The sequence below is a fragment of the Orcinus orca genome, chromosome X (assembly GCF_937001465.1).
Source record: "Orcinus orca chromosome X, mOrcOrc1.1, whole genome shotgun sequence".
Lineage (NCBI taxonomy): Eukaryota > Metazoa > Chordata > Mammalia > Artiodactyla > Delphinidae > Orcinus > Orcinus orca.
This window is the reverse complement of record NC_064580.1, coordinates 18,588,601-18,615,644: the sequence shown is the minus strand read 5'-3', so window position 1 is coordinate 18,615,644 and position 27,044 is coordinate 18,588,601. Positions and strand designations below refer to the sequence as shown.

Here is a 27,044-nt window from a genome sequence, read left to right as displayed (position 1 = left end):
GTTTTAATCCACTACAATTAAATGAATTCTAAATGAATAAAAGCATTCTCCAATCACTAAAAATATTTGATTTATTATAGTATCACTGGATCAATTAAATGGCTTTTCTAAAGATTCAGTCATCTTATTAGAGACAATGATAACATAGCAATTAGTATTCTACCTTTCTGAAACCTAATGGCTTGTATCACTCATACTTTCATTTAATTAGGCAATAACCACCTGAATTATGAGCTACTGGGTACAATATACAAGCTTGTCAGATATCTGAAATCTAAGACAAGCTCTGATTTTAGAGATCGAGCAATGAATAGAATAAAAGTTTGGTTAGGCAGACAAATTAATACATCATAATTCTACTTAACTTGGAAACCAATAGAACAAGTCATGACAGAAAACTATGAAAGGATTCCAGATTGCTCTTATTCTTTAAGCCATAAGAATTATAACTTCATAGGCACAATTCTCATCATTTAAACTCCACTAAACTCAACTGCAGATACAATAAAATATTCTTGAGTTTTTAGTCATTGGTCAGATATATGACCTGTTAAAAACATCCAGTTTATTGCTCTTATGATTTACCTTTGGGGTGATAACCAAGCCCTGCATAGCAGGCTTTTAATGATTGTCAAGTAAAACAAACTGCATTATGTCCCTTTTCCTTCTTTTACTTTTTTAAGCTTAAGATATAGTGTGAAATAGAACAGATCTGCATTTTGTGAAAATAGTTTAACTGGCTGAAAGCCCCTAGTTTGATGTCAATCATCTCAATATACTAAAAAGATAGTTCTGAATGTCAGCAATGCATAGGACTTCTCTATATATTTCAGAAACTGAAGAGTGATTTGAAGTCACCAGTGGAAACAATACCGATGCCTAAACAGTGAGTCATTCATATCGTTTGGTTGTCTCATTATTATTGTTGGGGTGTATGTATTAAACTCTAAAAGCCCGGAAGTTATTAACAAGATCACTGCTCAAAATAATAGGTGGAATTGCTAAATTTTAGCTGGAATTATAGAATAGTTATTCCATTCCCTTTTTTATTCTCCATATTATAATTAATCAGAAATCAATTTTTGGATACCCGTGTCTTTCTTCTTCCAACAGCATGCAGTGTTTTGTAAGCTATAAATCCTCCAAATAGTTTTATTCAGTATCTTTGTAGCCTTGGTTCTATGACAATGAAGTATATGCTATAAACCTTGTTTAATACACATATGTTCAGTGAACTATTAGCAAAGTAATTTTTTAAGGGCTAAATCTAGTTTGTTCGTTAATTATTGTGTTAATTATTCAGATAGGAGAGATATATCACTATGTGTGAAAATATCAAGGAACATGGACAATGCAGCTCAACACTACTTTTCATTAAACCACACATGAAATCTTATCATGTATTCTCTAAAAATCAAAACAAAAGAGATCATCTTCAAGAAATATCCTTGTCTTTTATAGACAGGCAGCACATATCTAGCACTGGATACATTATAGCAAGATTATCCAATAAACATAAGTATGAAAGTGTCACCCCATAAACTGCTTAGAGCAGAAATTGGTAGTACAGTTTTTTACTACCAAGATATTATTATTTTATATAAAAGGGCTTAACATGAAGAGGTTTGAATGCAGCTTGTTTCTGTAATTTGAAGCTACAGTTGATAGATGTGAGTTAGTTACAGTGTAGAAATGCTAATTCTCAGGAACCACTGATTGCAGCTGACCAAGGAATATGGCTGATCAGGGATAGGACTCTGGGCTAAAAAAATAAGTTACTAGAAATCCCTGGTATTCTTATTTACTTACTCTTCCTAGGATTCTATAAATGGCCAAGGTCTGTGTGGTTCTAATACTTTATCCTGGCACATTCTGGTATTGACTGAATGATGTAAGAACAAAAGATTAAAAATCTTGCAAACTGTCCTAATGAAGTAACCTAATTTTTACAGCTCCGGTTTTCCAATTATTTGCAGAATAAAAAAACTGGTGATCAGCTTCTATGAAACCTTCTGAAGAGGAAAAAATATGAAACAATATAACCTGAGCTCCAATATTTTTTGCTTGTCACCAGTTTACTAACTATAGGATTTAATTCATTAAAAACGAGATTAATACTTGTAATTGCTGAGTGCATTAAAGCCCTGGTAATTTCATGTCTCAAAAATATAAAGAAATGAGTAAAATCTATTTGGAATCTAACATTGAACAACAGGGAAGAACTAAGTGGCACTTTAGACATGAAGGGGACTAGAAGAAGCTTAACTGTTTTTGTTTTTTCTAGTGGTGAGGAGAGAAAACACACAGTCGGATATGGACCCTAGATGATAAGAAATATGATTTTAAAACTTTAGACAGGCAAATATAAATGTTGAATGATCGGTAGTTTTAAAAAATGCAATTCTAATAATACAAACATAAACTGTCCCAATGAGAGAAGGAAAGGAGATGCAGCTCCAGCCAAGACAGTTACAAGGATATTCCTTAGAACAAGCTTTAAGGAGGATTTCTATAAAAGATGGAAGAGGCTACTATAAATGAATGAGTGGAAAATAATATCAATTGCTTGTAAGAAGAGTGCCAGGAAGGCAAATGTTCAGCTGAGGACTGTGAAAAAGCTGAAGACAGAGCTCAAAAAAATTTTTTTAAAGAAAAAAGAATGACAAAGGAAAGTGGAAGTATATGACTTCAATGATATTTTAGGTGTTTCCTGCAAGGAGAAAAGTCTTTACACTAGTAAATTTAAAAGACATGCTTCTTGAGATAAGGGACTATCTTATCAAAGGACCCATTTTGTGGTCTCTTTGAACTAGCAGAATAATCTTAGGAACTGAATGAACTTTTTGGAAATTATCTCAGGGCCACCGTCAGAATGCCTTGAGGCTTACTGTTTCAAGAGAGAGTTCTCCTATCCAAACAAACAAAACCCTGCATGTGTTCTTCAGAGAACACAATGATAAACCTGATATAAATACATGATAAAGTTTTAGAATAGATTATTATTGGGAGGAGTATCATTTTTTAATTTCATTTGAAGGACCAACATGGATTCAATAAAAATGAAGCATTTTAAACTGGCTTTTTTTCCCGGACAGTATCTCTAGGTTGGGAGACAAGTGGAAAGCCAAGGGCAGTATGCTTTGCATATGATGAAATTTTGCATAATATCTTTATGAATAAAGTGCTATAAAGTGGACTTAGTGATATTACTATTAGCTGGATCCAGATAAGGATGTTGAATGACTGAATGAAATTAACGTATGTAAAATTTCAGACTGAATGCTTCACAGCTCTGTCTTTGCTCCTTTCTTCTTTAAAATGTTTTGTTACAAATGTTCTTTCCTTATTCAGTGAAGCAGTTAAAAACATAGAAAGGATACTTAGAACTTTGGAGGGTTATTCAACAACAGGAGGAATGATTAGTATCATGGGTAATAAAACTGAGAGTCCAAACTTTTGTAACAGGATTGAATATTGCTGGGTGAAAAGCTGAGAAGTTAAAACTTTAACAGAAAGAAATATAAATAGCTGCATTTAGGTCAAAAAATAAATAAGTGTGGGATGCTAACTTACAACTTGGTAACATAAGTGTGGGATGCTAACTTACAACTTACAACAATAAAAGCATTATATGAATCAACAGTGAGTAGGTTAAAACTAAGGTAATCATGCCCACAAAAATATGTTGTCTAGATCACTGTAACAGTTCCAGTACACTTGGCCTGGAGACACTAAAGAGAAATAAGGTGTACAGATGTGGGTAACCAGGATCATGAGTTATCTAGAACTTATGCCACAGGTTATAAAGTTAAGGTGATTATATGCATTCAGCTCAGAGATGAGGCAACATAAATTATGTTTGATAACACAATTCCATTGTATAGTTTTGAACATGTACAATGTGCAGAGCACACAAGAGAGCAAAGGTGAGGCCATTATGCTGAAGAGAACCATAAAAACCTTAGAGTTAGAAGAAGCCATCATGTTTAACTGTCCCGCTGGCTCAGGAAGCCCTGATTGGTAGCTGGTTTTCAGCCCCTTCTTAAAACACTGAGTAACGGGGAGCCTTCTAAACGGACAAAGACCAGTTATTACAGTCATGGGTAAATGCAACCATTGGAATGTTCTCCCTCATATCAATCTAAAATCAGCCTCCCTGTACCCATTACATCCTCTGGAACTTCAAAGACTATCTCATCCCTGTTCCACATGTCAGCATTTCAAATCCTTGCTCTGTATTTTTCCAATTTTCAATGTCAAGATTGACAACCGAGTAGAAGTGTCCATCATCGGATGAATGGATAAAGAAGATGTGGCACATATATACAATGGAATATTACTCAGCCATAAAAAGAAACGGAATTGAGCTATTTGTAATGAGGTGGATGAACCTAGAGTCTGTCATACAGAGTGAAGTAAGTCAGAAAGAGAAAGACAAATACTGTATGCTAACACATATATATGGAATTTAAGAAAAAAATGTCATGAAGAACCTAGGGGTAAGACAGGAATAAAGACACAGACCTACTAGAGAATGGACTTGAGGATATGGGGAGGGGGAAGGGTAAGCTGTGACAAAGAGAGAGAGTGGCATGGACATATATACACTACCAAACGTAAAATAGATAGCTAGTGGGAAGCAGCCGCATAGCACAGGGAGATCAGCTCGGTGCTTTGTGACCACCTAGAGGGGTGGGATAGGGAGGGTGGGAGGGAGGGAGACGCAAGAGGGAAGAGATATGGGAACATATGTATACGTATAACTGATTCACTTTGTTATAAAGCAGAAACTAACACACCATTGTAAAGCAATTATACCTCAATAAAGATGTAAAAAATAATATGTCAGCTTTTATATTACTACAAGGAACACCTTTTAAACTAGAGCTGTCCAATATGGAATGCCCTGTCTTTGGGGGCACTAAGCTCTAAGTCCCTAAAACATTCAAGCAGAGTCTCAATAACAATTCTTCAAGTGAGTAAAAGGTATTTCCGTATTGGGTGGGAGGACGGATTATTTTATACTCTAATTTCTATGGTGCGATAGCTAATCATTATGCACATTTACACATAGTATGGCACATGTTATATGCTTACTCCAATAAAAAACAACTTATCTATTATTAAATGAATCCTTTACCTTAATATAAAGCATTTAAAATGGGTTTCATAGCATTTACAAGAGAGACACTACTCACAGTAACACAAACAAACAAAAAAAGGTGTTATACATTTAAAGAAGATTTCAAAGTTAAGGCTAACTTTTCACTTAATGATTCAGCAAAGATATTCAATATTTGTACAGAATTATTTCTGGAATGGTAAACATCTTTCCTACCTCCAGTGCTGAGGCGCAAACCTTCTAATTAGGTTAATAAAAGATTATCATGAGTCTTAGAAGCCAGGATGCTAAAATCAAGAGATGGCTGCCCAGCAACCACATAGGGTATAAGACAATAGAATACAAAGTGAGGGGTGGGGCTTACTGTCAGAGTTGGCAGTGAGTCATATTGCAGCCACACTGATTCCAAGCTGTCCCTCCTCCCTGTTCTTTTTAGAAAAGGCATGAAAACCCCTGTTTGTTGGCATTATTAAAGAACAAGGAGAAAACGGCACAGATGCTAGAGGAAAAAGAGTAAAGTTTAAGTTTAGTGGTATTGAAGTTATGGGCTATTTTTTCCCACCAAGAATCCTAAAGTGAATGACTGCTTTAAAATACCCATTTCATAAGGTTACAGAATAGACTCAAAATCAGGGCAACCACAACAACAATTTAAGGAAAATATTAAGAGAAAGGAACCAATAAAGTCATGATTGAGAAAATTCAGAGGTCTTAAATGAATAGATCTTGGGTATTAAGTCAATAAACTCTACAGATAATTTATCAAAAGAGAAATAGCACAATAAATATATCAGATTCAAAATCATGGAACATATGGTATTATAAATGTGGAAGAAAGTGAAAAACTCTGTTTAAAATGTTAAGGTTCAAATTTCCCTAAAATAGGTTTTCAAAATACAGTATAATTTTCTGTATTTGGTTAATAATAGGTTTTTCTGATAATCAAATTCCATATTAGCTGTACTATAAAACTGGGAAGCATCTTCTCAATCATCAAAGAAATATTTATCTTGTGGTCAGTATAGTATTAAGTCAGTATAATATCATGGCCTATATATAATGTTATACTGATCATAGATTGATATTTCTTTGATGATTGAGAAAATACTTCCTAATTTTATAGAAATCAATGGGGATTTTTAGACATCTGATTTGAGTTAATTAGCATATCTGAGTAACCAGGATGTATCTGCCCCAACCATAATGTTTAAGGAATGAGCCAAATCAGAAGTAGCTCTAAAAGTGATCTCATCCGATTCTAACCAGTTTTATAAATTTTGTATAAGTGATAAGTACCTTAAAGTGAACATAGAATACCTTGTGCTATCTCTCAAAGAATCATTTTTATAATATTATCAATTGGTTATTAGGGGAAATTACTGGCACAACGTAAGAAAGAAGCTGCATACTTTGAATTATTTGCTCTGTTTTATGTTATCAGAAAGATTTTTCTTATTTTTCAAAGATTATTTACAAATTTTTGTTGTAAGTAGACTTATGGAAGAGCTAGATATACTCTTAGCATAGTACCTGGCACGTAGTAAATAAACAGTAAATGTCTCTTGAATGAATGAATAAATCCATGCGTAGAACTAATTAGAGTATGTATTGATAACAGCAAACTAAAAGTACAAAATGGAGGTTTAGTTTACATTTTAGTAGGCTAAATGTAGATATTGAAATATTAGGGAATCCATGACTAAGAATGTTAAAGAATTTATAGCTGTGAAATGAATCCATGAGTATAATAACTGTCACTCTTATTTTCAAGTACTCTACAGTTTCCGTGAAATAGCCTAGAAAGTTGATTTTATTGGTATACTCTGTGTTTGTAATAGAAACAAGCATATATGAAATTGTCATAGTACATACCTGAGACAAGAACCTTCTAGAAGTTCTCAAAGATGAGGTTTAAATATTTAAAATATTTTTTAATGACCAACTGTCACTTTTGCATTTAAAATACATAGTAATAGGTACTTTTCCCTTATTGGATGTTATACTAATGAGAATATTTTCACATTAAAGGAAAAATTTCAGAGTGTAATAGTTTGAGCCATTAAGACCAACTATTAGGTCTAAGGTGCCTATGGCTAAACATAAGAAAGTCTGGGAGGCCAGAAGAATGGAACTAGTGAGAACGCTGGAAAAAGTAAGGGAGATAGTTTAGTAAAAGGTTTAAAGCCAAAGTCATGTGTGAAAAAACTCTGACCACCGGACACAGTGGTTCTGAAGCCCATCTCTGAGTTCTACATTCTGGCTTTTGAAGGCTAGACTTGCTATGCTTTTTAGCTAGTTGGCTCTGGCTTAGCTGTTTTCATCACAGAGCTTTGGGATAAGTTGACATTACTGGAAGACCCCCATAAAGGAGGGTGGGCAAAAGTCATAGAGCCCTAAGGCATTAGGCAGGTAGGCAAGAAGCTTCTGACACACGATTATGAGTGTGTGTGTGCAGGGTGTAAGCGTGCATATACAGCCATTGTCATTTCTTCCTTCTCACATTTCTCCTTCCATCGTTTTTGAAATAGTCAACAGGTAACTGTTGCATTTTCTAGGGTGATATATGCTGGGATTGGGGCTGGGTTCTGAGGTGGTATGTAAATAATCTCAGAAGACTGCTGCTTATATTATAAACTAAGGTCACATCAAAAAATGTTATACAGCAGAAACTAACACAACAATGTAAAGCAATTATATTCCAATAAAGATGTTAAAAAAAATTTCTGAGGAAATACACTAACTTGAAACCAACTAAACCATACCTCACCTCGCTACTCACAGTGAGTTACAGGAAAAAGACATATGAGAAAAACAAATTCATACAAGAATTTTTAAAGCTTTAACTTTTAACAGAAGTTACCTCTGGGGAAAATGAAGGAGAGAGGGTTGCTTTTCACTTTCATCACTGTTTTTTTAATTAGTTAGCTTGTTTATTTAGCAACAAGCAAGTTACTACTTTTCAATTAAACAATAAAAGAAAAACATGCAGGGAAGTTTAAAAACTTCCAAGGCATGTTTTATGGTGCATTCCTATTATGTTTTAACCTACAATCTTCCAGTAGTTGGTAACCATAGGAGGTAGACTTCATATGTAGAGCGAAAAAAAGGAGGCATTTGTGACCTTCAGCTTTCTCTGGCAAGGGTGACCAAGGTAAAAGGAGTCTAAACTTAGAACACGTTCTCACAAAATGAGCTAGAACAAACTCTGCTGAGAAACTGACTATATGCTACCACTGATCTGAAGGAAGTGGTTTGCCTTTTTTGATGTGTGAAAATAGTAACAAGTAGCAGTATGGATGAATCTAATCATCTTTCTTGGTAAAACAAACTGTAAATCATAACTTGTCTTACCTATACTGGTGAGGGGTTGTCATCCTTTTATGTGAGCTTTAACACTTATCTGTCCACATCTTCTGCTGGTATGACTCTGTAGCATCTAGAATTCATTCTTTTGCCAACTGAATCTGGCTTCATTACTTATTATAAAACTTCTGAGAATATTTTCCTGGCTGATGCGGGCTATTGGTTATTCGTTAAAGTACAAGTTGCAATTTCAACACATTTTACAAATGAATCAGGATGAAGCTAGGTGATGAGTGACTTCTGAGGGAGCCAGACTTCCTTCGATAGGCAGCAGATTTTGGTAGGAAAATCAACTGCCTAGGGGTGCTGGAAGATCCAGTTTCTAACAATGAATTGCTTATTTCACATGTCATATTCTGTGGCCTTCATCTTTGAAATGGGAATAAAACAGTAAAAGAATGGTTTCAGCATAGAGAAAGTGACTATAAATGAGCCATAATACAAAGAGCAGTGATTCTAGTTATTAGTATCCTAGCTCTGTGGTACCCAGCATGAAGAGGATATGCTGAACACATGCAGTCCTGTCCTTCCCTTTACAAAATACCCCAAATAAAGAATTTTGCCATGTTTTGACTTTACGTCACACAATGAATAAAAAATAACTTTAGTTTTAACTACTATATAATAGAATGGAAAAGAATAAGTGATAAAAGGGTTTAGCTACTATTCATTCACTCACTGACTCATTCATCCAGTAGTGCCTGGCCTACTATGGGCCATATAATGTTTTAGGCACTGGGTATACAAGACAGGAATAAAATCCCTGTTCTTAAGAAACTTACACTCTGGTGAGTGGAAATGGAAAATAAATCAGCAAACAATATTTGATATTATACCCAAATTGTAAAGCTGTGAAGATTATAAAACAGGGTAACATACTCAAGGATGAGAAGTGGTGGGGTAGGCGGGAGAAGGGGCATCTAGGTCAGACCAGGTTGTTAGGGTAGAACTCTAAAAGGGGAAAATATCTGAACCTGAATGGCAAGGTCTATAAATACATATTTCAGTAGATATATATGAGAAGGTTATTACTATTTGGAATACAAAGTTTCTTTTGAGTTCCCAAATGTCCAAAGTCAAAAAGGAAAGGAAGAGTGAGTGATAATAATGTGAAATGAGGGACATTTCTATTTTAGCTCCTAGAGCACAGCTAATATATTGTGTTGAAATATACAAAATTGTTGATATTTCATCATTTTGAGCTACAAAAACATCAATTTATATGGTTCAACTCAGTAGCTGGAGCTAAACAAAGTTAGGTCATGTAGTCAGGTAAATGTTATTGAGTGAGGTTTGCCAGGACTAATTCACTATTTAAGTATTGTAATTGCCCTTTTTGCTTAAATCCAAATCTGTATGAAATCTACATAAATTACATAATTATAAAACATTTATTGGATAGACTTACAGTGTCAGAAATGGAAACTTAAGTGCTTTCTGGCATTACCTCATTTGATCCCCATACAACCTCAAAAGGTAGGTACTGTTACCACATCATTTAACAACGAAGCAATTGAGGTCTAGAGGTGTTAAATAATTTTTTTTTTTTGGTGTTAAATAATTTGATCAGTCATACCACTTGGAAGCAAGGATGTGAACTGAGGAATGTCTCCAGAGACTGTATTCTAACCTCTGATCACTTAGTGTTTATAGGAAAACATGCTTATTCATTTCAAAGGTCAACAATAATTATATCTAACTTGCTGTATTTTCAGGGTTATATAATATATACCCCTCTTTTTCTTTTTTTCTTTTCTTTTTTTTTTTTTTTACTGTACGCGGGCCTCTCACTGCTGTGGACTCTCCCATTGAGGAGCACAGGCTCCGGATGCGCAGGCTCAGCGGCCATAGCTCACGGGCCCAGCCGCTCCGCAGCATGTGGGATCCTCCCGGACCAGGGCATGAACCCGTGTCCCCTGCATTGGCAGGCGGACTCTCAACCACTGTGCCGCCAGGGAAGCCCTATACCCCCCTTTTGTTATCTAACATTTCGTTGGGGCCAAGACTTTTAAATGATGTGATCTGCGGTGTGTGTTTGCATATACACACTGAAAGAGTGAAACATTACTGGAACAAATATATTTGAGGATATAACATACATAATAGTAGAGAGGCTCATGTAGATAGTAATGATAGGCAGTCTGGTATACTCCTTTTCTTCATGATCTTAATAACAAATCAAGGTTAGTCTAAACTCATAATCATTCCATTTCCCTTGCTGTTTCGGCAGGGGCATATGATGCAGCCTTGGCCAATGAAATCTAGGGCCAAGTCTGCCAGAAGGATCCAGGAAGTTTTGATTTTACAAAAAGGACTAAGAATAGGGCCTGGTCTTTGGCTCTTTTGGATGCTATCTTATGAGAAGTGATGCTCAGAGCTGCTGGCATTACAGAAAAGTTAACTGAGTCCTGACACTGCAGAGCCATGACATTTACTCCAGAACAACCCCACCTCTGAACTTTCAGTAAGTTAGATAATTACCTTTTCCTCATTATTTAAGCCAAAAAGCAAGGGAGGTGTGATTAAAAAATCCAACCTGTAACCAATATTGAAATTATAGCTACATTCTACTTTATATCCAGTCTTTAGTGTTTTCTGTCTCTCTAACAATCTTTCTTCAAAATCAGACAATACAGTATTAAGAGAATATCTGTTTACTGCTTTCCAGATTTTTCCATTTTTTTAAAATACATACTTGTTACATTACCGCCAAGAATGGTGCCCTTAAACTTCACAAAAGTGACATATTTAAGGTTCTCTACTATTCTTTCTCTGACTTTTCGGTGCATGTCTTTTTATTCACATTGCTTGTATATCTTTTCCATCTATTCCCTTTAGACCTGAACTATAATTTAAGATATTATTGATTATTATGCTCTTCCAAACTCTTCGTGCTTGAACATAATTTATCTAGACAATAAATAAAACAGTAAAAAGTGCTGCAACATTTTCCTTTATTTTCAGCTTGCTCCTTTTTCTCCTTTAACACAATTTCATATTCTGGGAATATCTTCCCATTGCCCACATACTTCCTACATGAATGTTCTTAAAAATAAAACTCATGGCTTTTAGAAACTCTTCAGGAAATTACTCTAAGACCCTTAAAATGACTGAAGAAGATTAATCTATCTTCTTCTGCACGATATTGGTAGTCATCATCTAGCCTCTCTGCCTATATAATTTAAGATATTAGGGCACTGAGCTGCAAATTTTGTACAGCTCTTAAGTTACCAATGGTGTGCAATGGATGTTAGATTTAAGAAAATAAATTTAAAATACATTTCTTGGCAGATTTCATTTTGAAAGCATCAGTAAATATTTTAGCCAGATAACCTGATATGTACTGTAGCTACTAGGTAACATTTTATCTTTCCCACCCTCAGCCCCCTAAAAAAAAAAAAACAACCTAGGTTTTGCTTTAGATTTCTAAGCCCAAGCTAATGCTGGTCTTAGAATGCTGATAGGTTATCCCTAAGGAAATGAAAAAGAGCACATTATAAATTCATTGAGTACATGGTGGCACCAGGAATGCATGGCTAGTAAAGAGTAGTCTTTTAACTGCCAAGAGGGAAATCAGCAGGATTAAGGGATAAAGCTTTCAAAAACCTCATCTAAACCGCCTAGTATGGCAAAGGAAGGAGAACTATTAGAAGCAGACCTCAAGCTGCATTAACCAAAACTGTATTTTAGTGTTATGGCAGATGATTTCTGAATAAAGAATAAATATAATATCTTTATATTTTGTCCCACACTTTTATGATTTATACTCCTTGAAAGCTGCGTAGGCTGACATAATTTATAATTTAATTTCACTGAGGTATTATAAGGCCTATACCTCAGTCAGCTTCGAAACTGCTAATTGGGATAATAGGAAATTAGTTGTCTTCTCCCAAATGCCAGTGAAGTAGGTCAGGATAATTAATATTCAAGCTGACTTTTCTGTCAAAGGAAAACACAACAGGTCTCATCTGTGTACTTTTAGTTCTATCCACTTTAGACTAAAATGAGTTCAGCCTCAGAAAAATCACAGTATGACTCAGTTAGAGAATTGAATTTCAAAAATAAGACAAAAGGTAGTTCAACCATGAGAACGTAGACTGAAGTATGCTCTAAAGAAGACTAAATTTACACCTTGTAAGCAGGGCCAAATTCCACCTGTATGAAGAAAATGAAAAAACATCTAGGTCACAGATTTAGGTACATCTTGCTTCTTAGATTGCTCTGGAGACTCATAAGCACTATATAATATAGATCACGAGAGGGGCTTGGTTGGTGCCATAATTCTTCACCCTTAAAGCTGAAGAGAAGCTATATTTTCTCCATGGCTCCTTCTGCTCACGTGCCTGGTACTTCCTATTTTTAATTTCTTGGCAAACTGAGAAAAATGTTTGGAGCTAGGGATGTGAAACTTATTTGCTCTGCAGGTCTGTACTTGATTAGTGCAAATTCACTTTAGTAGGTCACAGTGCATGCTGGCCTCGAGCAGGACAGTTAGTAACACACCGCTGCTGGTCTTTGATTCTAACAAGCACGGCAGCCTGCTGACCGGAGCGGTAGCACAGTGAGAGCTCCGGGCGGAGGGCACGCTGTAAGTGTGAGGCTGAGGGGATGGCCACAGCTTCTTTCCCATGTATTATTTTGACTCTCCTGACAGAACACCAAACAGCTTGATTTGAATAAGCAGCCTGGAATACTTACTCCTAACGGCCGACTCAGGGCAGTCATGAATAAGACACTCCTTAACTAGACCTTGAAGATTCTTTTGAAAACACTGATTTTAGAGCCGATATTTCCCAAAGGAGGTGCTCATCAAATTGCACACTCCTAAATATTAGAAACAGTAATGCAGAAAAACCATCATTGGGAAGCCGAACATGTACCCCATTAAGTTAAGAAGCATCTTCCAGGCAAGCATGAAACGTACTGCCCTGTTGAGAATGGTTTAAAGGACACTGAGACATCAAGTGGCAAGATTATAGAAAAATACCCAGAAAGAAATGGCGCCCTGCAAGATAGTGCACGGTCACCTTTAGTGAAACAGATCAGACTGAAATAACGCGAACTACCCCACGATATCGAACCGCAAAGACAGAATGTGCAATAATACCAAGTTTACCGACACACTTCTAGGGTGGTTCTGCCTTATCGCAATCATTCCACAAAGAGAGAGCCTGATGAAAAAGATGGAAAGTATTGAATAACTGCCCACTTGACTTATTCGGGAACCTAAAGGAAAAACCCACCAACTTTGGGAGTACATCTGTATGGCTAAAAGTACATCCAATCAACAAAACAGCAAAAAACAGACACTAGAAGAAAAAATAATCGAACGCCATCTAACTAGGGATGCTCTGTGGGCTAGTGGAGACTGAAGGAAGGGCGAGCCCAGGGCTAGGTTTGCCTTTCAGGTCCTAGGACACGTATTCTCCATTCTAGTCCTCCCTACACAATGCCCAGGAGGAAATGCTAAGTATCTAGCCAGTTGAAAAAGACAGCCTCAAAGACTTGTACCCGTGGCGATGATGGAATGTGTCATGAACAGGATTCTCTATTTCAGAGGGTTGTACCTAATTTCAACACAATTTATTTTAAAATGCCAGAGATGAAGTATTTTCCCCAATGCGTTTGTAGAATGCTGAATAAACCTCACATACTTAGTTGTAGCAGTTGTGCAGCACCTGGACAACAGTTGAAAGGAGGTTTCTAACTCATCCTTAGTTAAGTTTTAGAAAACAACTTATACTAATCATCTTAATATTAAAAATATATTATCATGCTTGCCAGAACTCCTACAGAGGCCTGACATGGTTCCTAGATCTTTCCTCCACAAGACTCTTCTATAATTTCTAATAGATGTGAATGTTGTGAGGGAGTGGCAGGTAAATCACCTTTCCTGAACCAACAGTATACCTTTTAAAAGGCTCCTCATGGAGATTATGGCTAAAATATACTTTACGTGGAAACTGCTTTAACATATGAATTTTATTATAAGCAACTCATATTTTGATAGTAGAAAAGGCCCACTCTATTTTCTTGTCGATTATCTCCAAAGTAACCCTCATTTTAAATGAGACAAGCTTCAAATTGACATGAGGCTCCTGACCTGCTGGTAACCTGTGAGATTTGAATTGTTTTTCCAGTTGTGATGAAGAAGTTACACTAATATATCCTGTAACCAAAGTCTCCATACTGTGTGAAATGGGCTGAAGGACACAGTCCGTTTGTATCCTTTAAAAAGAGAAGTCTAATGCCCTAGCGGGACCAAAGCAGTAACTGTGGTTTCATCAGCACCAGCTTGGGTCATCTGCACTAATTGGCCCATACTTCATTTTGAATAAAGAGATTTCATACTATTTCTTCTATACTATTTTTGGGGGTATTTTATATTCAATTCTTATAGCCAGAACTAGATTTTCTTTCTAAGTAAAATAACTGAGTTATAGCCTTTCTCTTAAACTAGCTTGGGTTTCTGGACTGGTATATCACATTAGTTATAAACAGAAGCTTGGTATGGCATGTTGGATGAATAACTTGATAACTAGTAAACATATTCTTAATGCCAATCAGAGGGTTACTTAATGACTTGTCTCTCTCAAGAGCGGATTCACATAAATTGAGCTTTGCAATCAACATACATACCAAGAAAGTAAATGGATGCTTTTGGCAAATTTGTTTCTAGAAACATATTCTGCTATTTGAAGTTAATAGAAATGCTATGTAAAATTTCTTCTTTGAAAAATTCTTTTGGATTCTTCCTTTCAACCTTCTCATGGTGAAAAGGGAAGTTATATATGTATGTATGTGTGAGTGTGTGTATGTGTATTCACTTACTTATTCAACCAAGGTTCTGCTAACACCCTGCTTGAAGCATTTATAGCTTCTGAACCCAAACTCAGGGGGCAACAACTGTGGACCAAAGGGATGATGCATGCAAGTGAAAAGAAAGTGGATAAGAGGAGGAAGCAAAACAAATGAATGCCATCAACCTTAAAAGGCAGATGGGCCAAAAAAAAATTATTTGCTCTAGCTGTGGGTGTCCTGGGATGTAGGCTTCATTACTCATCTTTTTTTTCCCCAAGTTACTCAAGTTCTGAAAGTGGGACACCAAGGGATACCTGACTTCCTATGCAGCAAAACCATTATTTTAAGAAAAAAGGGAAACAGAATTCTATTTTCTTAAAATAAGAAGTTTGAAAAGGTTAGGAATGTGTGTATACAGGCTGAGAATCTCCATCAGCATACTTACTTTTGTCTCCTATGTTTTCCCCTGCTGCCTCCCCTTCCTCCTCCTCCTCCTCCTCCTCTTCCTCCACCTCTGTGGGCTGCACGTCATCCTGCGGGTCACAGGCACTAACCGGCGCGTTCAGACAGCAGTGGTTGAACCCGCTATCTCGAGGCAGAGTAAAACTTCGAGGCTTGCCCCCGTTTCCATTTAACACTTGCATCCTCTCGCTCTCAGCTAAGGGGTACGGCCCATAGTGATCCTGTAGGTGGCACTTCTGAGTTGGAAGGGTGGACTGCCGCCTGTGCTCTGGGGAGATGGCCGCGGAGTCAGAGAAGACGGAATCCTCCAGGGGCAGAGTCTGAAGATAGTGTAACCCTGAGCTCGTCAGGGGCGTCTCGATTAAATCCTGCCAGGAGCGGCGCTGACTGGCTGTCTTGCGAATGGGGGACACCACACTGCTCCCAGTCAGTTCCTGGCGAAACTCCTCATGGGATGACTGCGACTGAGAGGTCTCTGTCGAGGAGAGCCGGCTGTGTTTCGCTTCCACGTAAGGACTGGCACAACTCATCTGTGGAAAGGAGCCTCTGATCAGTCTCCACAGAAATAACAGACCATGCCTATCACCAAGGAACACATTTGATTTCCACCATCTCAAAGTTAGGCCCCAGCTGACATTTTAAGAGACTGAAACGTGGATGTATTGAAATACAGCTACGCTGGGCTCTCATGAAAAATGTGACATACTAGTGCAAACTTTTACAGCAAAGTATAAGGCAACGTGAGTGCCTATGTAAGAAATATTTAGCAACTAAAAACAAAAAAATCCTAAGTTTTGAAATCTCTATGCATTCAAAATCCTGAATTGTTGCCAAATTCATATTTCCAGATGTTATGGAGTCTGGGGATGAGAGCAAGGAGACAGGATTTTGGATGTAAAAACAAGGTGCCTCTAATCGGACACAAGCCTTCCTCTTCTTCATAGGTGAATGTCTGCTCCTAGAGTGTCAAGGATAAGCTTTCTTACAGTCTTGTCAGTTCTGTGGCACTTTCTAGAGAGTTAAAAATGTAGAAAGGATGAGATTACACCCTGATGGGAATTAGCATTTGCCTTGAGCATAGCCACTTCAGAGCACATAAACACAAAAGAAAAATGGAATATTCTTATCCTTGGAATTTAAAGTTTGGGAATATATGTTACAGCACAAAGCACAACCAAGAAAAAGGACGGGCATCAAGTGAATGCTATAAAAGTCTTGCAGGCACCCTTACCGGGACAAGCCTTACTCTAGCTCTGGGGGCTAGCAGACCAGCCCAGGCCCCTTCCTGGCAGGAGGAGCCGGATTTGTTAGATGTGATCATTACGATTGAGGCTGAGGTTGTGGCCAGGAAAAGCCCGACTAAGGTGAAAGTACACCTTCCCCTCTGGGTAAAGGAGAAGTTAAGTGGCATCTTCTGTGGGCAGCCAGTTTATCTTCCCACATGTTAATCACAATGTGAGTAGTTTCCTTCTTGAAATTCACAAGTTGCTATGATTAAAGAGCGGTTTGGTCAAGCTGCAGTTTCCCTTTCTCCCACGTTTACAAATATTTAAAGGAACTATTTAGACCCTGATGTTTTAGGGAAAGAGGGAAAATATGATATAAACTATATCTTGTTACTGACTTCATTATTTCATTTGTCTGTTGCACTTGGTACACTGCAGCATTTATTAATGAAATGTGTATACGGAGAGGAACAATTCTGCATTTCTGTCTACTTTTCTCCTTTTTCCCTTAGGTAAGAGATACTGTCATCAAACATTTCAATTAAAAATGTGACTTTCCTTTTAGTCCTTAGCCAAAAGTATTCATTCATTCATTTCAGAAATATTTATTGAGCACTTAATAAATAAGTACCAGTGTTGTGCTAGGCCATAGGGATGTACAGTGAATAGAACGGGGTCCCTGTTCTCAAAAAGTTCACAGTCCAGTCCAGTGAGCTGTTTGCAGTCCCAAATATTCTGATTTAATATCTCTGGATGACGCCTGAGCATCTGCATTTCTAAAACATTCCAGAGGCGATTCTCATGCACAGCCAAGGTTGAGAAGTGGCCTAGAATTATATGAACATCTTGCATAGCACCTTTCTTGTTAACAATCCCCTGTAGCAATACGGAGGTAGAATTAGGTGGCTGCTATTGTCCCTTAAATCCAGCTTCCATTTCCTATTTGGAAGACTCAGTCTCAAGATAGGCAGAATTCACTTTTATGGTACCGTGACCATGCAATGTATTGCCTAAAATGGGACAGCATTGAGACTCTTTTGGTAATTCTGATGGGAAATGGGCATAAAACAAACCAGGACAATTGTAAAGATCAAGGTACAGTCTATACACAGAATAATTTACACAGGTTTAAGAAGTCTTAAGAAGAAGAGCATCACATAAACACATATACATTAAACCAGACCCCATGGCTTCCTGAAAAGCTACATGCCAAAACATGTTCAATACAGATATAATATAAATTTTTACAATTGCTTCTAAAGGACATAGGAATTAACTTTGTTAGTGTAGAATAGATAAGGTCAATTTATATATCTTTTTCTAAGAAAAACTTTTTTGTTGTTGACATTTTCATGAAGGCTACTCTGACACAAATGGTATGTTTTCTTAATAAAACTGGTAAGATACTTACTAGTGTGGAATCTGTGGTGACTGACTGCTTCTCCTGATTAAATACTCTTTGTATACTTAAAATTTTTTTCCCTTATTGCTTTTAGACTCCCTGTTTTCTTTCCCCCTAAAAACCCCAAGGTCTGACATGTAATTCACTACATAATGTCTCAGGTCAAAGAATCTGATGCTATATTGAGTATATTCCTACTGGCAACTTACGGAGGGAGGCCGTGGGTATGTATCGTAGGGGGGTGGAGGGCTGTCCTGTTTGGGTGTTGATGGAGTATCTGCTTCTTCCTTGTCACTCTCACTCCAGTAATCTGAAAATTCACACACATGGATACATCAACATTCCGTTAAAAGTTTCTAGCCATATTTTCAGGAACACACACTACCAGCTAACAAAAGGAAGTTTAAATTCCATTCCGACACCCTGCTCCCCAGCACTCGCTACTCCAGGCCCACCAACTTTTACTTTCAGTTGGGTTTTGAGAAGGAAGGAAGAATACAATCACCTAATTCCAACCTCCTTTTAAAGCAAGCAATTACACATAGCCACAATTTTAGGTATGGCAATATGCCTCCAGTGGGGTGCTGGAGCTGACTTGTCACAGCTTGAGAAGGCTGATTATTAAATTTTCGGGAATTTTGCCAACGGTTGATATTGCATTCGGAGTTCAGAATCAGCCGTGGTGGGAGTATTTATACCATGGAAATTGGCAAACACTACAAATTAAATTTTGCTCTGTTGTCATCGTCAAAAAAAAAGGAGTTAAGATAAAGACACTGCATAAGTCAAATAAGGTTTAGGGTATTTTAGATTCCAGACCAAATTACTTAAAGCTTCAATTAATGAATGATGTCACATGATGCCTCTTAAAGGTGTATCATTTTATCCTAAAGATGAACACTCAAAGAAGAAATACATGGGTTGTTGTAGATCTCTACAGGTATAAACAGCTTCAAAAATAATGTTCTCAATCCTCTTCTGTGGCTTCAGTTCACTGGTTATCTAACAGTCGCTGTTTCCAGAGTCATGCTGACATGAATCTCTATAACACCATACTCCCACCTCTACTTGGAAACACATGGCAAACCCTGATTCTTGCCAAACGCAAAAGGGCAAATCTGCTGATGTGGGCTGTAAGTTCCAAACTTCTAGAACTACTTAAAAGGGTAGAAAATGTAAGCCGCTAGACAAAGTGACTTGGCAGACCTCAGGCAAGAGGGATGGGGAAAAACTCCGAGAGATACATTAGTCAAGTAAGTAAACTACACCACAAAGGCCAATCAGCAGAATCTGTTCTACCAATATCTCAACCACCCTGTAACTGCTGGGTTAATTCTTTATGTGATTTACAAGGAAAAACCTAGAAGTATTATCCATATGAATTTCAAATGATAAAAGAAGAGAAAAGTTTCCTTATTCTTATGAAAATCTAAATCACAAAAGAACCTTAACTTATATTCAGATGTAGGTGAAAAATCATGGCACTTTTTTTTTGCGGTACGCGGGGCCTCTCACTGCTGTGGCCTCTCCCGTTGCAGAGCACAGGCTCCTGATGCACGGGCTCAGCGGCCATGGCTCACGGGCCCAGCCGCTCCGTGGCATGTGGGATCCTCCGGACCGGGGCACGAACCCGTGTCCCCTGCATCGGCAGGCGGACTCTCAACCACTGCGCCACCAGGGAAGCCCCATGGCACATGTTTTTACAGGTACCCTTATCCACCCAGGAATTCCTATATTGTAATATTTTTATATATTTTCCTTGTGGTGCTGATTAATAAGTACAGCTAATATTTACTGAGTACTTATTATAATATGCCAAATAGAAAGTAGTACAACTGCGGTTTGAACTAAGAAATTGCCTTGCTCTAAGCCTCGAAGGGCCAAGTCACTGGGACTCTTTGTACGACTTAGTGGGAGAATTTAATGTGACATATATTCATGATCCTTCAAGTCCCCCTCCTCCTGCTGCTCAAAATTCTTTAGCAATGGAGATTATTATATTCAGGCCTCAGAATACAAGGTCTCTGAAAATCCAATTCCTACTTTAATTATTCCCTTTGAGTAAAGGATAAGCAAACACTAGTTAACCTAAATTTGAGATCTGGTTTTTACACTGGGTCACACCAGTGATGGGCAGCATACGAAGTCTCCCCTCAAATATGAATTGATGTAGTTGCCCAGAAATGGACCCAGTAAACACTGGTGGGAAAAGCATGAACTATATACTCGCGCAGATGTAGGTTCAGTGCTTGGCTGTACCAATTACCATTTCTGTGCTCTTGTGATAGTTACTTAATCTCTTTGAGTCTGTTTTATCATCTGTAAAAGGGGGCTAATAATAACCACCTTTCAGAGTTGTGTGAGTGGGCTACTAAGGTAACGTATATTCAAGCGCCTTGCATCTTGAAAGCACTCAATAAATATTAAGGTCCCTAATATAGGGTGGATTTGTAGGTAGCATGCCAGGACAGTCTGACCCAGATCACACAGGAGATAAATGCCTAGTGTTCATCTTCTTAGACATTAGTTTTTTCTTGTAGCAAGTTCCAGCAATGAAAAGTGAATTCTGGAGCTCTGGGGTCTCAGTTGGGTAGTTTTGTGGGAGCTTGAAATACTACTGAGAAATTATTGCTGGAGGTGGAGGTACTAAGCACCCCCTCACCCTGCTCCCAAGCAGTAGGCTTGTGAAGATCACTCTGCTCTTACCCTTCCCACTACTTCCAGAAACTATGGCACCTGTGCTGAGTTCCCCCTTCACCTTTGCACTGAGACCTTGGGTCTCAAGGAATTAGCTCCTCAAGGGGTCCTGGCAGCACACTGAGAGGGAGATGATCACCATTTTATCAAGATCTCTATAGCTATTATTACAAGTGACAGATTTAGGAGATTCTCTCTCTCCTCCCCAGCCCCCCACAACCCCCGCTAAATTAGGAAGAATTCTAATCCTTTATTTGATGTAATTCTTGGTTTATTAAAGAAAAACACCATCAAACCAAAGTTTTCTTGGGTTGCCTAAGAAAAGGCTGAAATACCACTTTGCAAATTAACTTCATTTCACACACTAACCCGTGTGTCTTTGAGAGAGCAATGCCAGGGAAGAGGCTACACAGAAAATTTAGGCATTTTGGTTTTGTGTGGAAAATTACAGGCACACTGCTTCCCAGAGGCTGAAACCAGTCTGATTTTCATTCTAAGAGCAAATTAATTTATTTTTCTTAGCTCTCTATTTAGCACAAAATAAATGGATACTTTTAATGTCTCTTGCAGTGATATTCAATTTTACAAATAACTAATCATGAATAAACAGTGCCATCAATAGAAGAGGAAAATTTCCACTTTACTTCTCATGTTGATACAAAAGGATAATTTGAAAGAAATTGACTTTTTCATCTAGAACTATCAAAGAAATACAATGTATTTCATTCACTTTTATGTAATTAAAGCTTTACAAAGACCTTGTGTGTGACTGAAAATAATGTGTCATGAATGTCTGATTTGAAGCTGGAAAAATATAGAAAAATGATTAGCAGACAATTAGCTAAATTATGATCTTGGCAGAATTTACTGTAACCCTGTTTTCTCTAAGTAAAACAATGCATAATGAAAAAGAACCCCATATCCTTTATACTTCTGTAGTTAAAGACAGCGATTCACTAAACTTTTATTTAAGTCAATGAAAGAGTCACTTCCAAGCTGTACTGAGTATTTAAATAGAAACAGTGTTTGGCAGTTATTCCTTTGCATCTTTCTGAAATATTCCCAATTCTCAAAGAGCTATATTTTGTATCAAGTTTAAACTTCCCTACTGAGAATGGTACTTACATGTCAAACAATTCTATAGAAGTGTGGAATAGACACGTGCATCCAGTAGTTGTCTATACAGAATACGTAAGACCTAATCCTGCATAAGGTAGGAAGTCTAATATGTTTCTGACCTACGTTAGAGTACCTGATGAATGTATACTCTAGGTGGAAATCTAAATTATTTCAGAGATTCTGGCTGTAGAGACCTGAACTGTAACTATTAGCTTCTACCTATGATTGTCTACCACATTCCAGTAGGCACTAAAATAAATACTCACATGACAGACTATGGCAGCATGAATCCATGGAATGAGTATTTTTTGGAACGTGCATGTGCAATATGACTTACCAGTTCTTTCATCCATAATGAAATTTGGTTATATAATGACAAGTACAAAGGAAATCCACTAAAATCAAGGCCATGCTCAGCTTCAAAGAAATGCCAAGTGATAAAATACAGAAGCCTGAAAATCCAACGTTCCTTATTCATGCAAATTGACTTTTCTCAAGATTCATTCTCCTATTGGCACATTGCCCACACTTCTAATTCTTGCATCTTAAAAAACTGAGAAATCTATATGCACTTTTAAAGAACAGTTTTCATGCTTTATAAAGTAATTTGAAAAGGAAGGCTGGTGTGTGTGTGTGTGTGTGTGTGTGTTGTGTGTGTGTGTGTTTGTGTATTTACCTCTCTTACTATAATTGTAGGCCTATAAATTAAGTAGAAGTATGAAAGTGGGGAATAAACTTTTAACAATGAAGAAATGTGACAATAACTGGCCTGACACTTCATAGTCCTGGCTGGGATTTGCCTGTGCAGTGATTTGATAGAGATGGTTTCCATGTTATTTGTAGAAGTACTCATGCTGCTTCCACTCCCAGGAATGTTTTATTTTATTACTTCTCATCCTGCGACAACCAGTTCAGATAATGAGTCCACATAATGTTTTTTTCCAATTTCCCTCCTAGAAGGAATCTCTAGCCTCATTCCCATGGAATTTGCTTTGTACTTTCCCATGTTTCACTTTCCATATTGTACTAAGAGTATCTATTCTACTAGAATTCAATGTAATTTCAGGCAGGATGGGTGCTTATTTCACCTTAATACAATTAGAGTGTTAGCTGAAGGCCTTATTCAGAAACACTTTAATATTTAATAAAATATCTTCTCTGCCTCTTCACCGCTAACTTTATATGAGGCTCACTGATTGCTTTCTCCAAGTATTTCCTCATTAATCCTGACTCCTTCTCAGGTTTTAAAAAAAATTTTGCAGCCACTTAGCAATTTTTTAAATCAGTTGCATGTGGTGCAAAAATTAGTACTCATTTACTTTATGTTGCTCTTTAATTTTTCTTAGGCAGTTTCAAGTGTGAATTTTTTAGAGTCTCAATAAGATGCTGAATTCCCATTGGCAGTAACCATATTTTGCTATTTCTTGGAAATCTTCTTGCCCTATCTCCTCACCCTTCACTGCTCTAGTCACCCCCATTCTCTCACCCCATGGCTCTAAGCCAGGGGTTGATAAACTGTGGCCTGCAGGCCAAATGAGGCTCTTTGCCTGTTTTTACACAGCCTGTGGATCAAGAATGGTTTTTACATTTTAAGTGGATAAAAAATATCAAAAGAAGAATATTTTTCAAAATGTGAAAAATGTTATGAAATTCAATCTCAGTGTCCATAAATAAAGCTTTATTGAAGTAGAGCCACTTCCCTTCATGTGTCTATAGCAGAGTTGAATAGTTTCAACAGAAACCTTAAGGCCTGCAAAGTCTAAAATATTTACTATTTAGATCTTTACAGAAAGTTTGCTGACCCCTGACCTAAATATTTGCTGAAAGATTGGTTTTGGGATCTGGTTATCTTCTTTACATCTCTCTAACCGTTAGTTTTGAGATATGTAAAAAGCTTTCTCCGTGACGAAACAGTAGGTTTTCAGAATCTTCATGTCGACCAACAGGCTATGTCCACTGCAGACACAACTAGAAATATGTGTATCAATGTGTGGAATCCTTTTAACTTCAGGATGTCTCAAAAGTTTTCAAAGAACTATTTATGCTTCCAAGGGATGTATAGCAAACATTCTTTGGGAAATGTGAACCTACTTTTATTTTAAAATAAATTTATTTATTTATTTATGGCTGTGTTGGGTTTCCGTTGCTGCGCACAGGCTTTCTCTAGTTGCGGTGAGCGGGGGCTACTATTTGTTGCAGTGCGCGGGCTTCTCACTGTGGTGGCTTCTCTTGTTGTGGAGCACTGGGCTGTAGGCGCGCGGGCTTCAGTAGCTGTGGCTCGAAGGCTCTAGAGAGCAGGCTCAGTAGTTGTGGCACACGGGCTTAGTTGCTCCGCGGCATGTGGGATCTTCCTGCATCGGGGCTCGAACCCGTGTCTCCTGCATTGGCAGGTGGATTCTTAATACTCTGTGCCACCAGGGAAGCCCTGAGGCTACTTTTAGAATAGTGACCACAACTTTTGTTAAGATTTCAATTTTGCATCAGGATACTGTATTTCATAAACGTGAGGTCAATACTAAGGCAAGTTCCATAAGATCACAGAGCTAACAACGTAACAGAACTGAAGAACACAAGCAAATGAGATAATCTATGGAAGAAGGGATCATTCATCTGAGCTCTTTGCATAAAAACACTTAAATGTCTGTGAAACCACTAAGTAGAAAAAACAACTCACCACCAAGGACCTTGACTTGGGTCAATATAAAGGACCAAATTCTAGGCTTTTTAATTTTTTTTAACATCTTTATTGGAGTATAATTGCTTTACAGTGGTGTGTTAGTTTCTGCTTTATAACAAAGTGAATCAGCTATACATATACATATATCCCCCCATCTCTTCTCTCGTGCATCTCCCTCCCTCCCACCCTAGGCTTTTAAAATTTTTTTCCTCCATAGGAAGTAGACTAAAGAAGATGGCAACAAACAGGAATGAACTCCACATTACCTGCTCCAAAAATTTGAGTTTATTTCCTGTTTAATTTACTAAACCTTACCCATAAGATGCTATGGTTTGGATTCAAAGTGAACAGAAGAGAAATAACCACAGACTGACATATGCATTTTCTCTCAAGTGATAGCAGTGAATCACTGTATAGGAAAACAGCAAGAAAAAAGAAGTGTAACACAATAGTAAAAAAAAAAAGTATTCCTTTACCTTGTTCTTGCTTAATCCTCTCTCTTTCTGCATATCCCGCAGTCAGCATATTAATTCTGTTAAGCCACCTGAAGAAACAAATATTAAAGTCAGTAACATTGCAACTGATTTTTTTTATACTTAACTATTTTCTTGGGAATAGTTATTTTAAAATGTATAAGAATATATGGAATAATCCCAGATAAAGGGTGTGCTTTTTGCTACTCTTAACACATGGAGTCTTCAATGAGCTATAATTTGCTGTAGTACAAACTGCTCCCACACTAAAGATGCTATTTCACTAAAAAAGTCTTGGGCAAACCTGTTAACATCTGCAACATAAAGGGTTTTGAGATGACCAAAGCCCTATTAATTCTGTTGCTCTAAATGTAAAAGCACTCCAAATATTTTTGCTGTTCCGTTTCTTCAGAACAAATGCTCCTTTAGAGATATTTAAACAATATCAGATATAATTTGTCCTGAGAAGGGAAAAAATTATAGACCTTGCCTGTCAAAATATGTTTTACCATGAAATATTAGTTTTGATGAATCTCCTTTAAGTTTAATGATCCAAAGGGAAACACAGCTCAGTAGTAGTATACTTTGGAAATTTGTCTCTAAATACAAGGGTATTAGGTTTTTCCAAACACAAAACGAGCATATACAATTTTAACCTCTGTTTAGATCTTGAAAATTTATTTCCATGAACAATAGTAATTTAAAAATAAATCTTAGTTCTTTCCTCTTTCAGAAGAGTTGCTATTGCCAATGTAGGGAACTGCCTGAAGCAAAGCACTATTTCAATCTCTGTCTTTTGTCCCACCAGGTCTCTCCCTGTGTTCATTATTCTGGAAACTGTTTACACTGCATCAGATTATCAAATCACAAAATCTTTAAACTAACCTGACAGTTTTCCACTGGTCAATCCTGAGCTATGATCCATATATCTTCCCAAATAAGAAAGTAAGGAAGAATCAACCTTCCAAACTAGCTTGAGTAAGTTTGGAATCACTAGTATAGTTAACATCATTAAATTGTGGAATAATCTGATTGAAACACGTTTTTAGGAAAAAAACTGTGTTTGAGAAGCTTTTCTCCTAGGAGATTATCTCCCCTGTCAAGTGGAAGATGACTTTCTTTGAAGTGACTCATATATTTTGTCATTTATGCCAAGTGGTGTTAACTGTGCATCAGATACTTAGAATATCTTGAAAAGGGAGGGAGGAAAGTTGTTTCTCTAATGGACAAAATCACATCCATGGAAATTTAAGCTTTAATTTTAAGAATAAGTCACTTAAAGCACAACTTTATTTTGACAAAGCCTACAATGTAATGATCACCTCAACTATGGGAAGTAAAGAAGGGACTGGAGCAGAAATGGAAAAAAAAATGGATCAAATGAATTCAGCAGCATGATATATACACACGATCCAGAAAATTATAAACTGTCAGCCAAGAAGTTAACTTCATGACAAATAACCTTTTAAAAATGACTCCAATCATTAGTAAAAGGTCAAAATTAAAATCTAGCCTATAGGTCATTTGTAGTAAGAAAGGGGTTGAATTTGTACTACAAGGTGAATCTTAGCACTCTTAGGAAAGACTGGCTTGGTGCTTTTTGGGTGGAAATGATGTTGATACCACTAGAGGAATATTTGTTAATGAATTTTAATTCAGTACTTCATATTTAATACTTTTTAATATATCACTGAAATTTCAT

General features: G+C 37.1%; 1 protein-coding gene across 11 annotated transcripts in view; it reads right to left on the bottom strand.

The window, feature by feature from the left end:
- The window catches only part of CNKSR2 (connector enhancer of kinase suppressor of Ras 2), a 258,260-nt gene that overhangs the window by 26,692 nt on the left and 204,524 nt on the right, over nt 1-27,044 (bottom strand). For all 11 annotated transcript variants that reach the window (XM_049704702.1, XM_049704705.1, XM_049704701.1 and 8 more), the window contains 3 exons: nt 25,346-25,413; nt 18,586-18,686; nt 15,732-16,278 (listed from right to left, as the gene is read on the bottom strand). In XM_049704702.1, the coding sequence (XP_049560659.1) occupies nt 15,732-16,278; nt 18,586-18,686; nt 25,346-25,413 (716 nt within the window). The remainder of the gene's footprint in view (nt 1-15,731; nt 16,279-18,585; nt 18,687-25,345; nt 25,414-27,044) is intronic.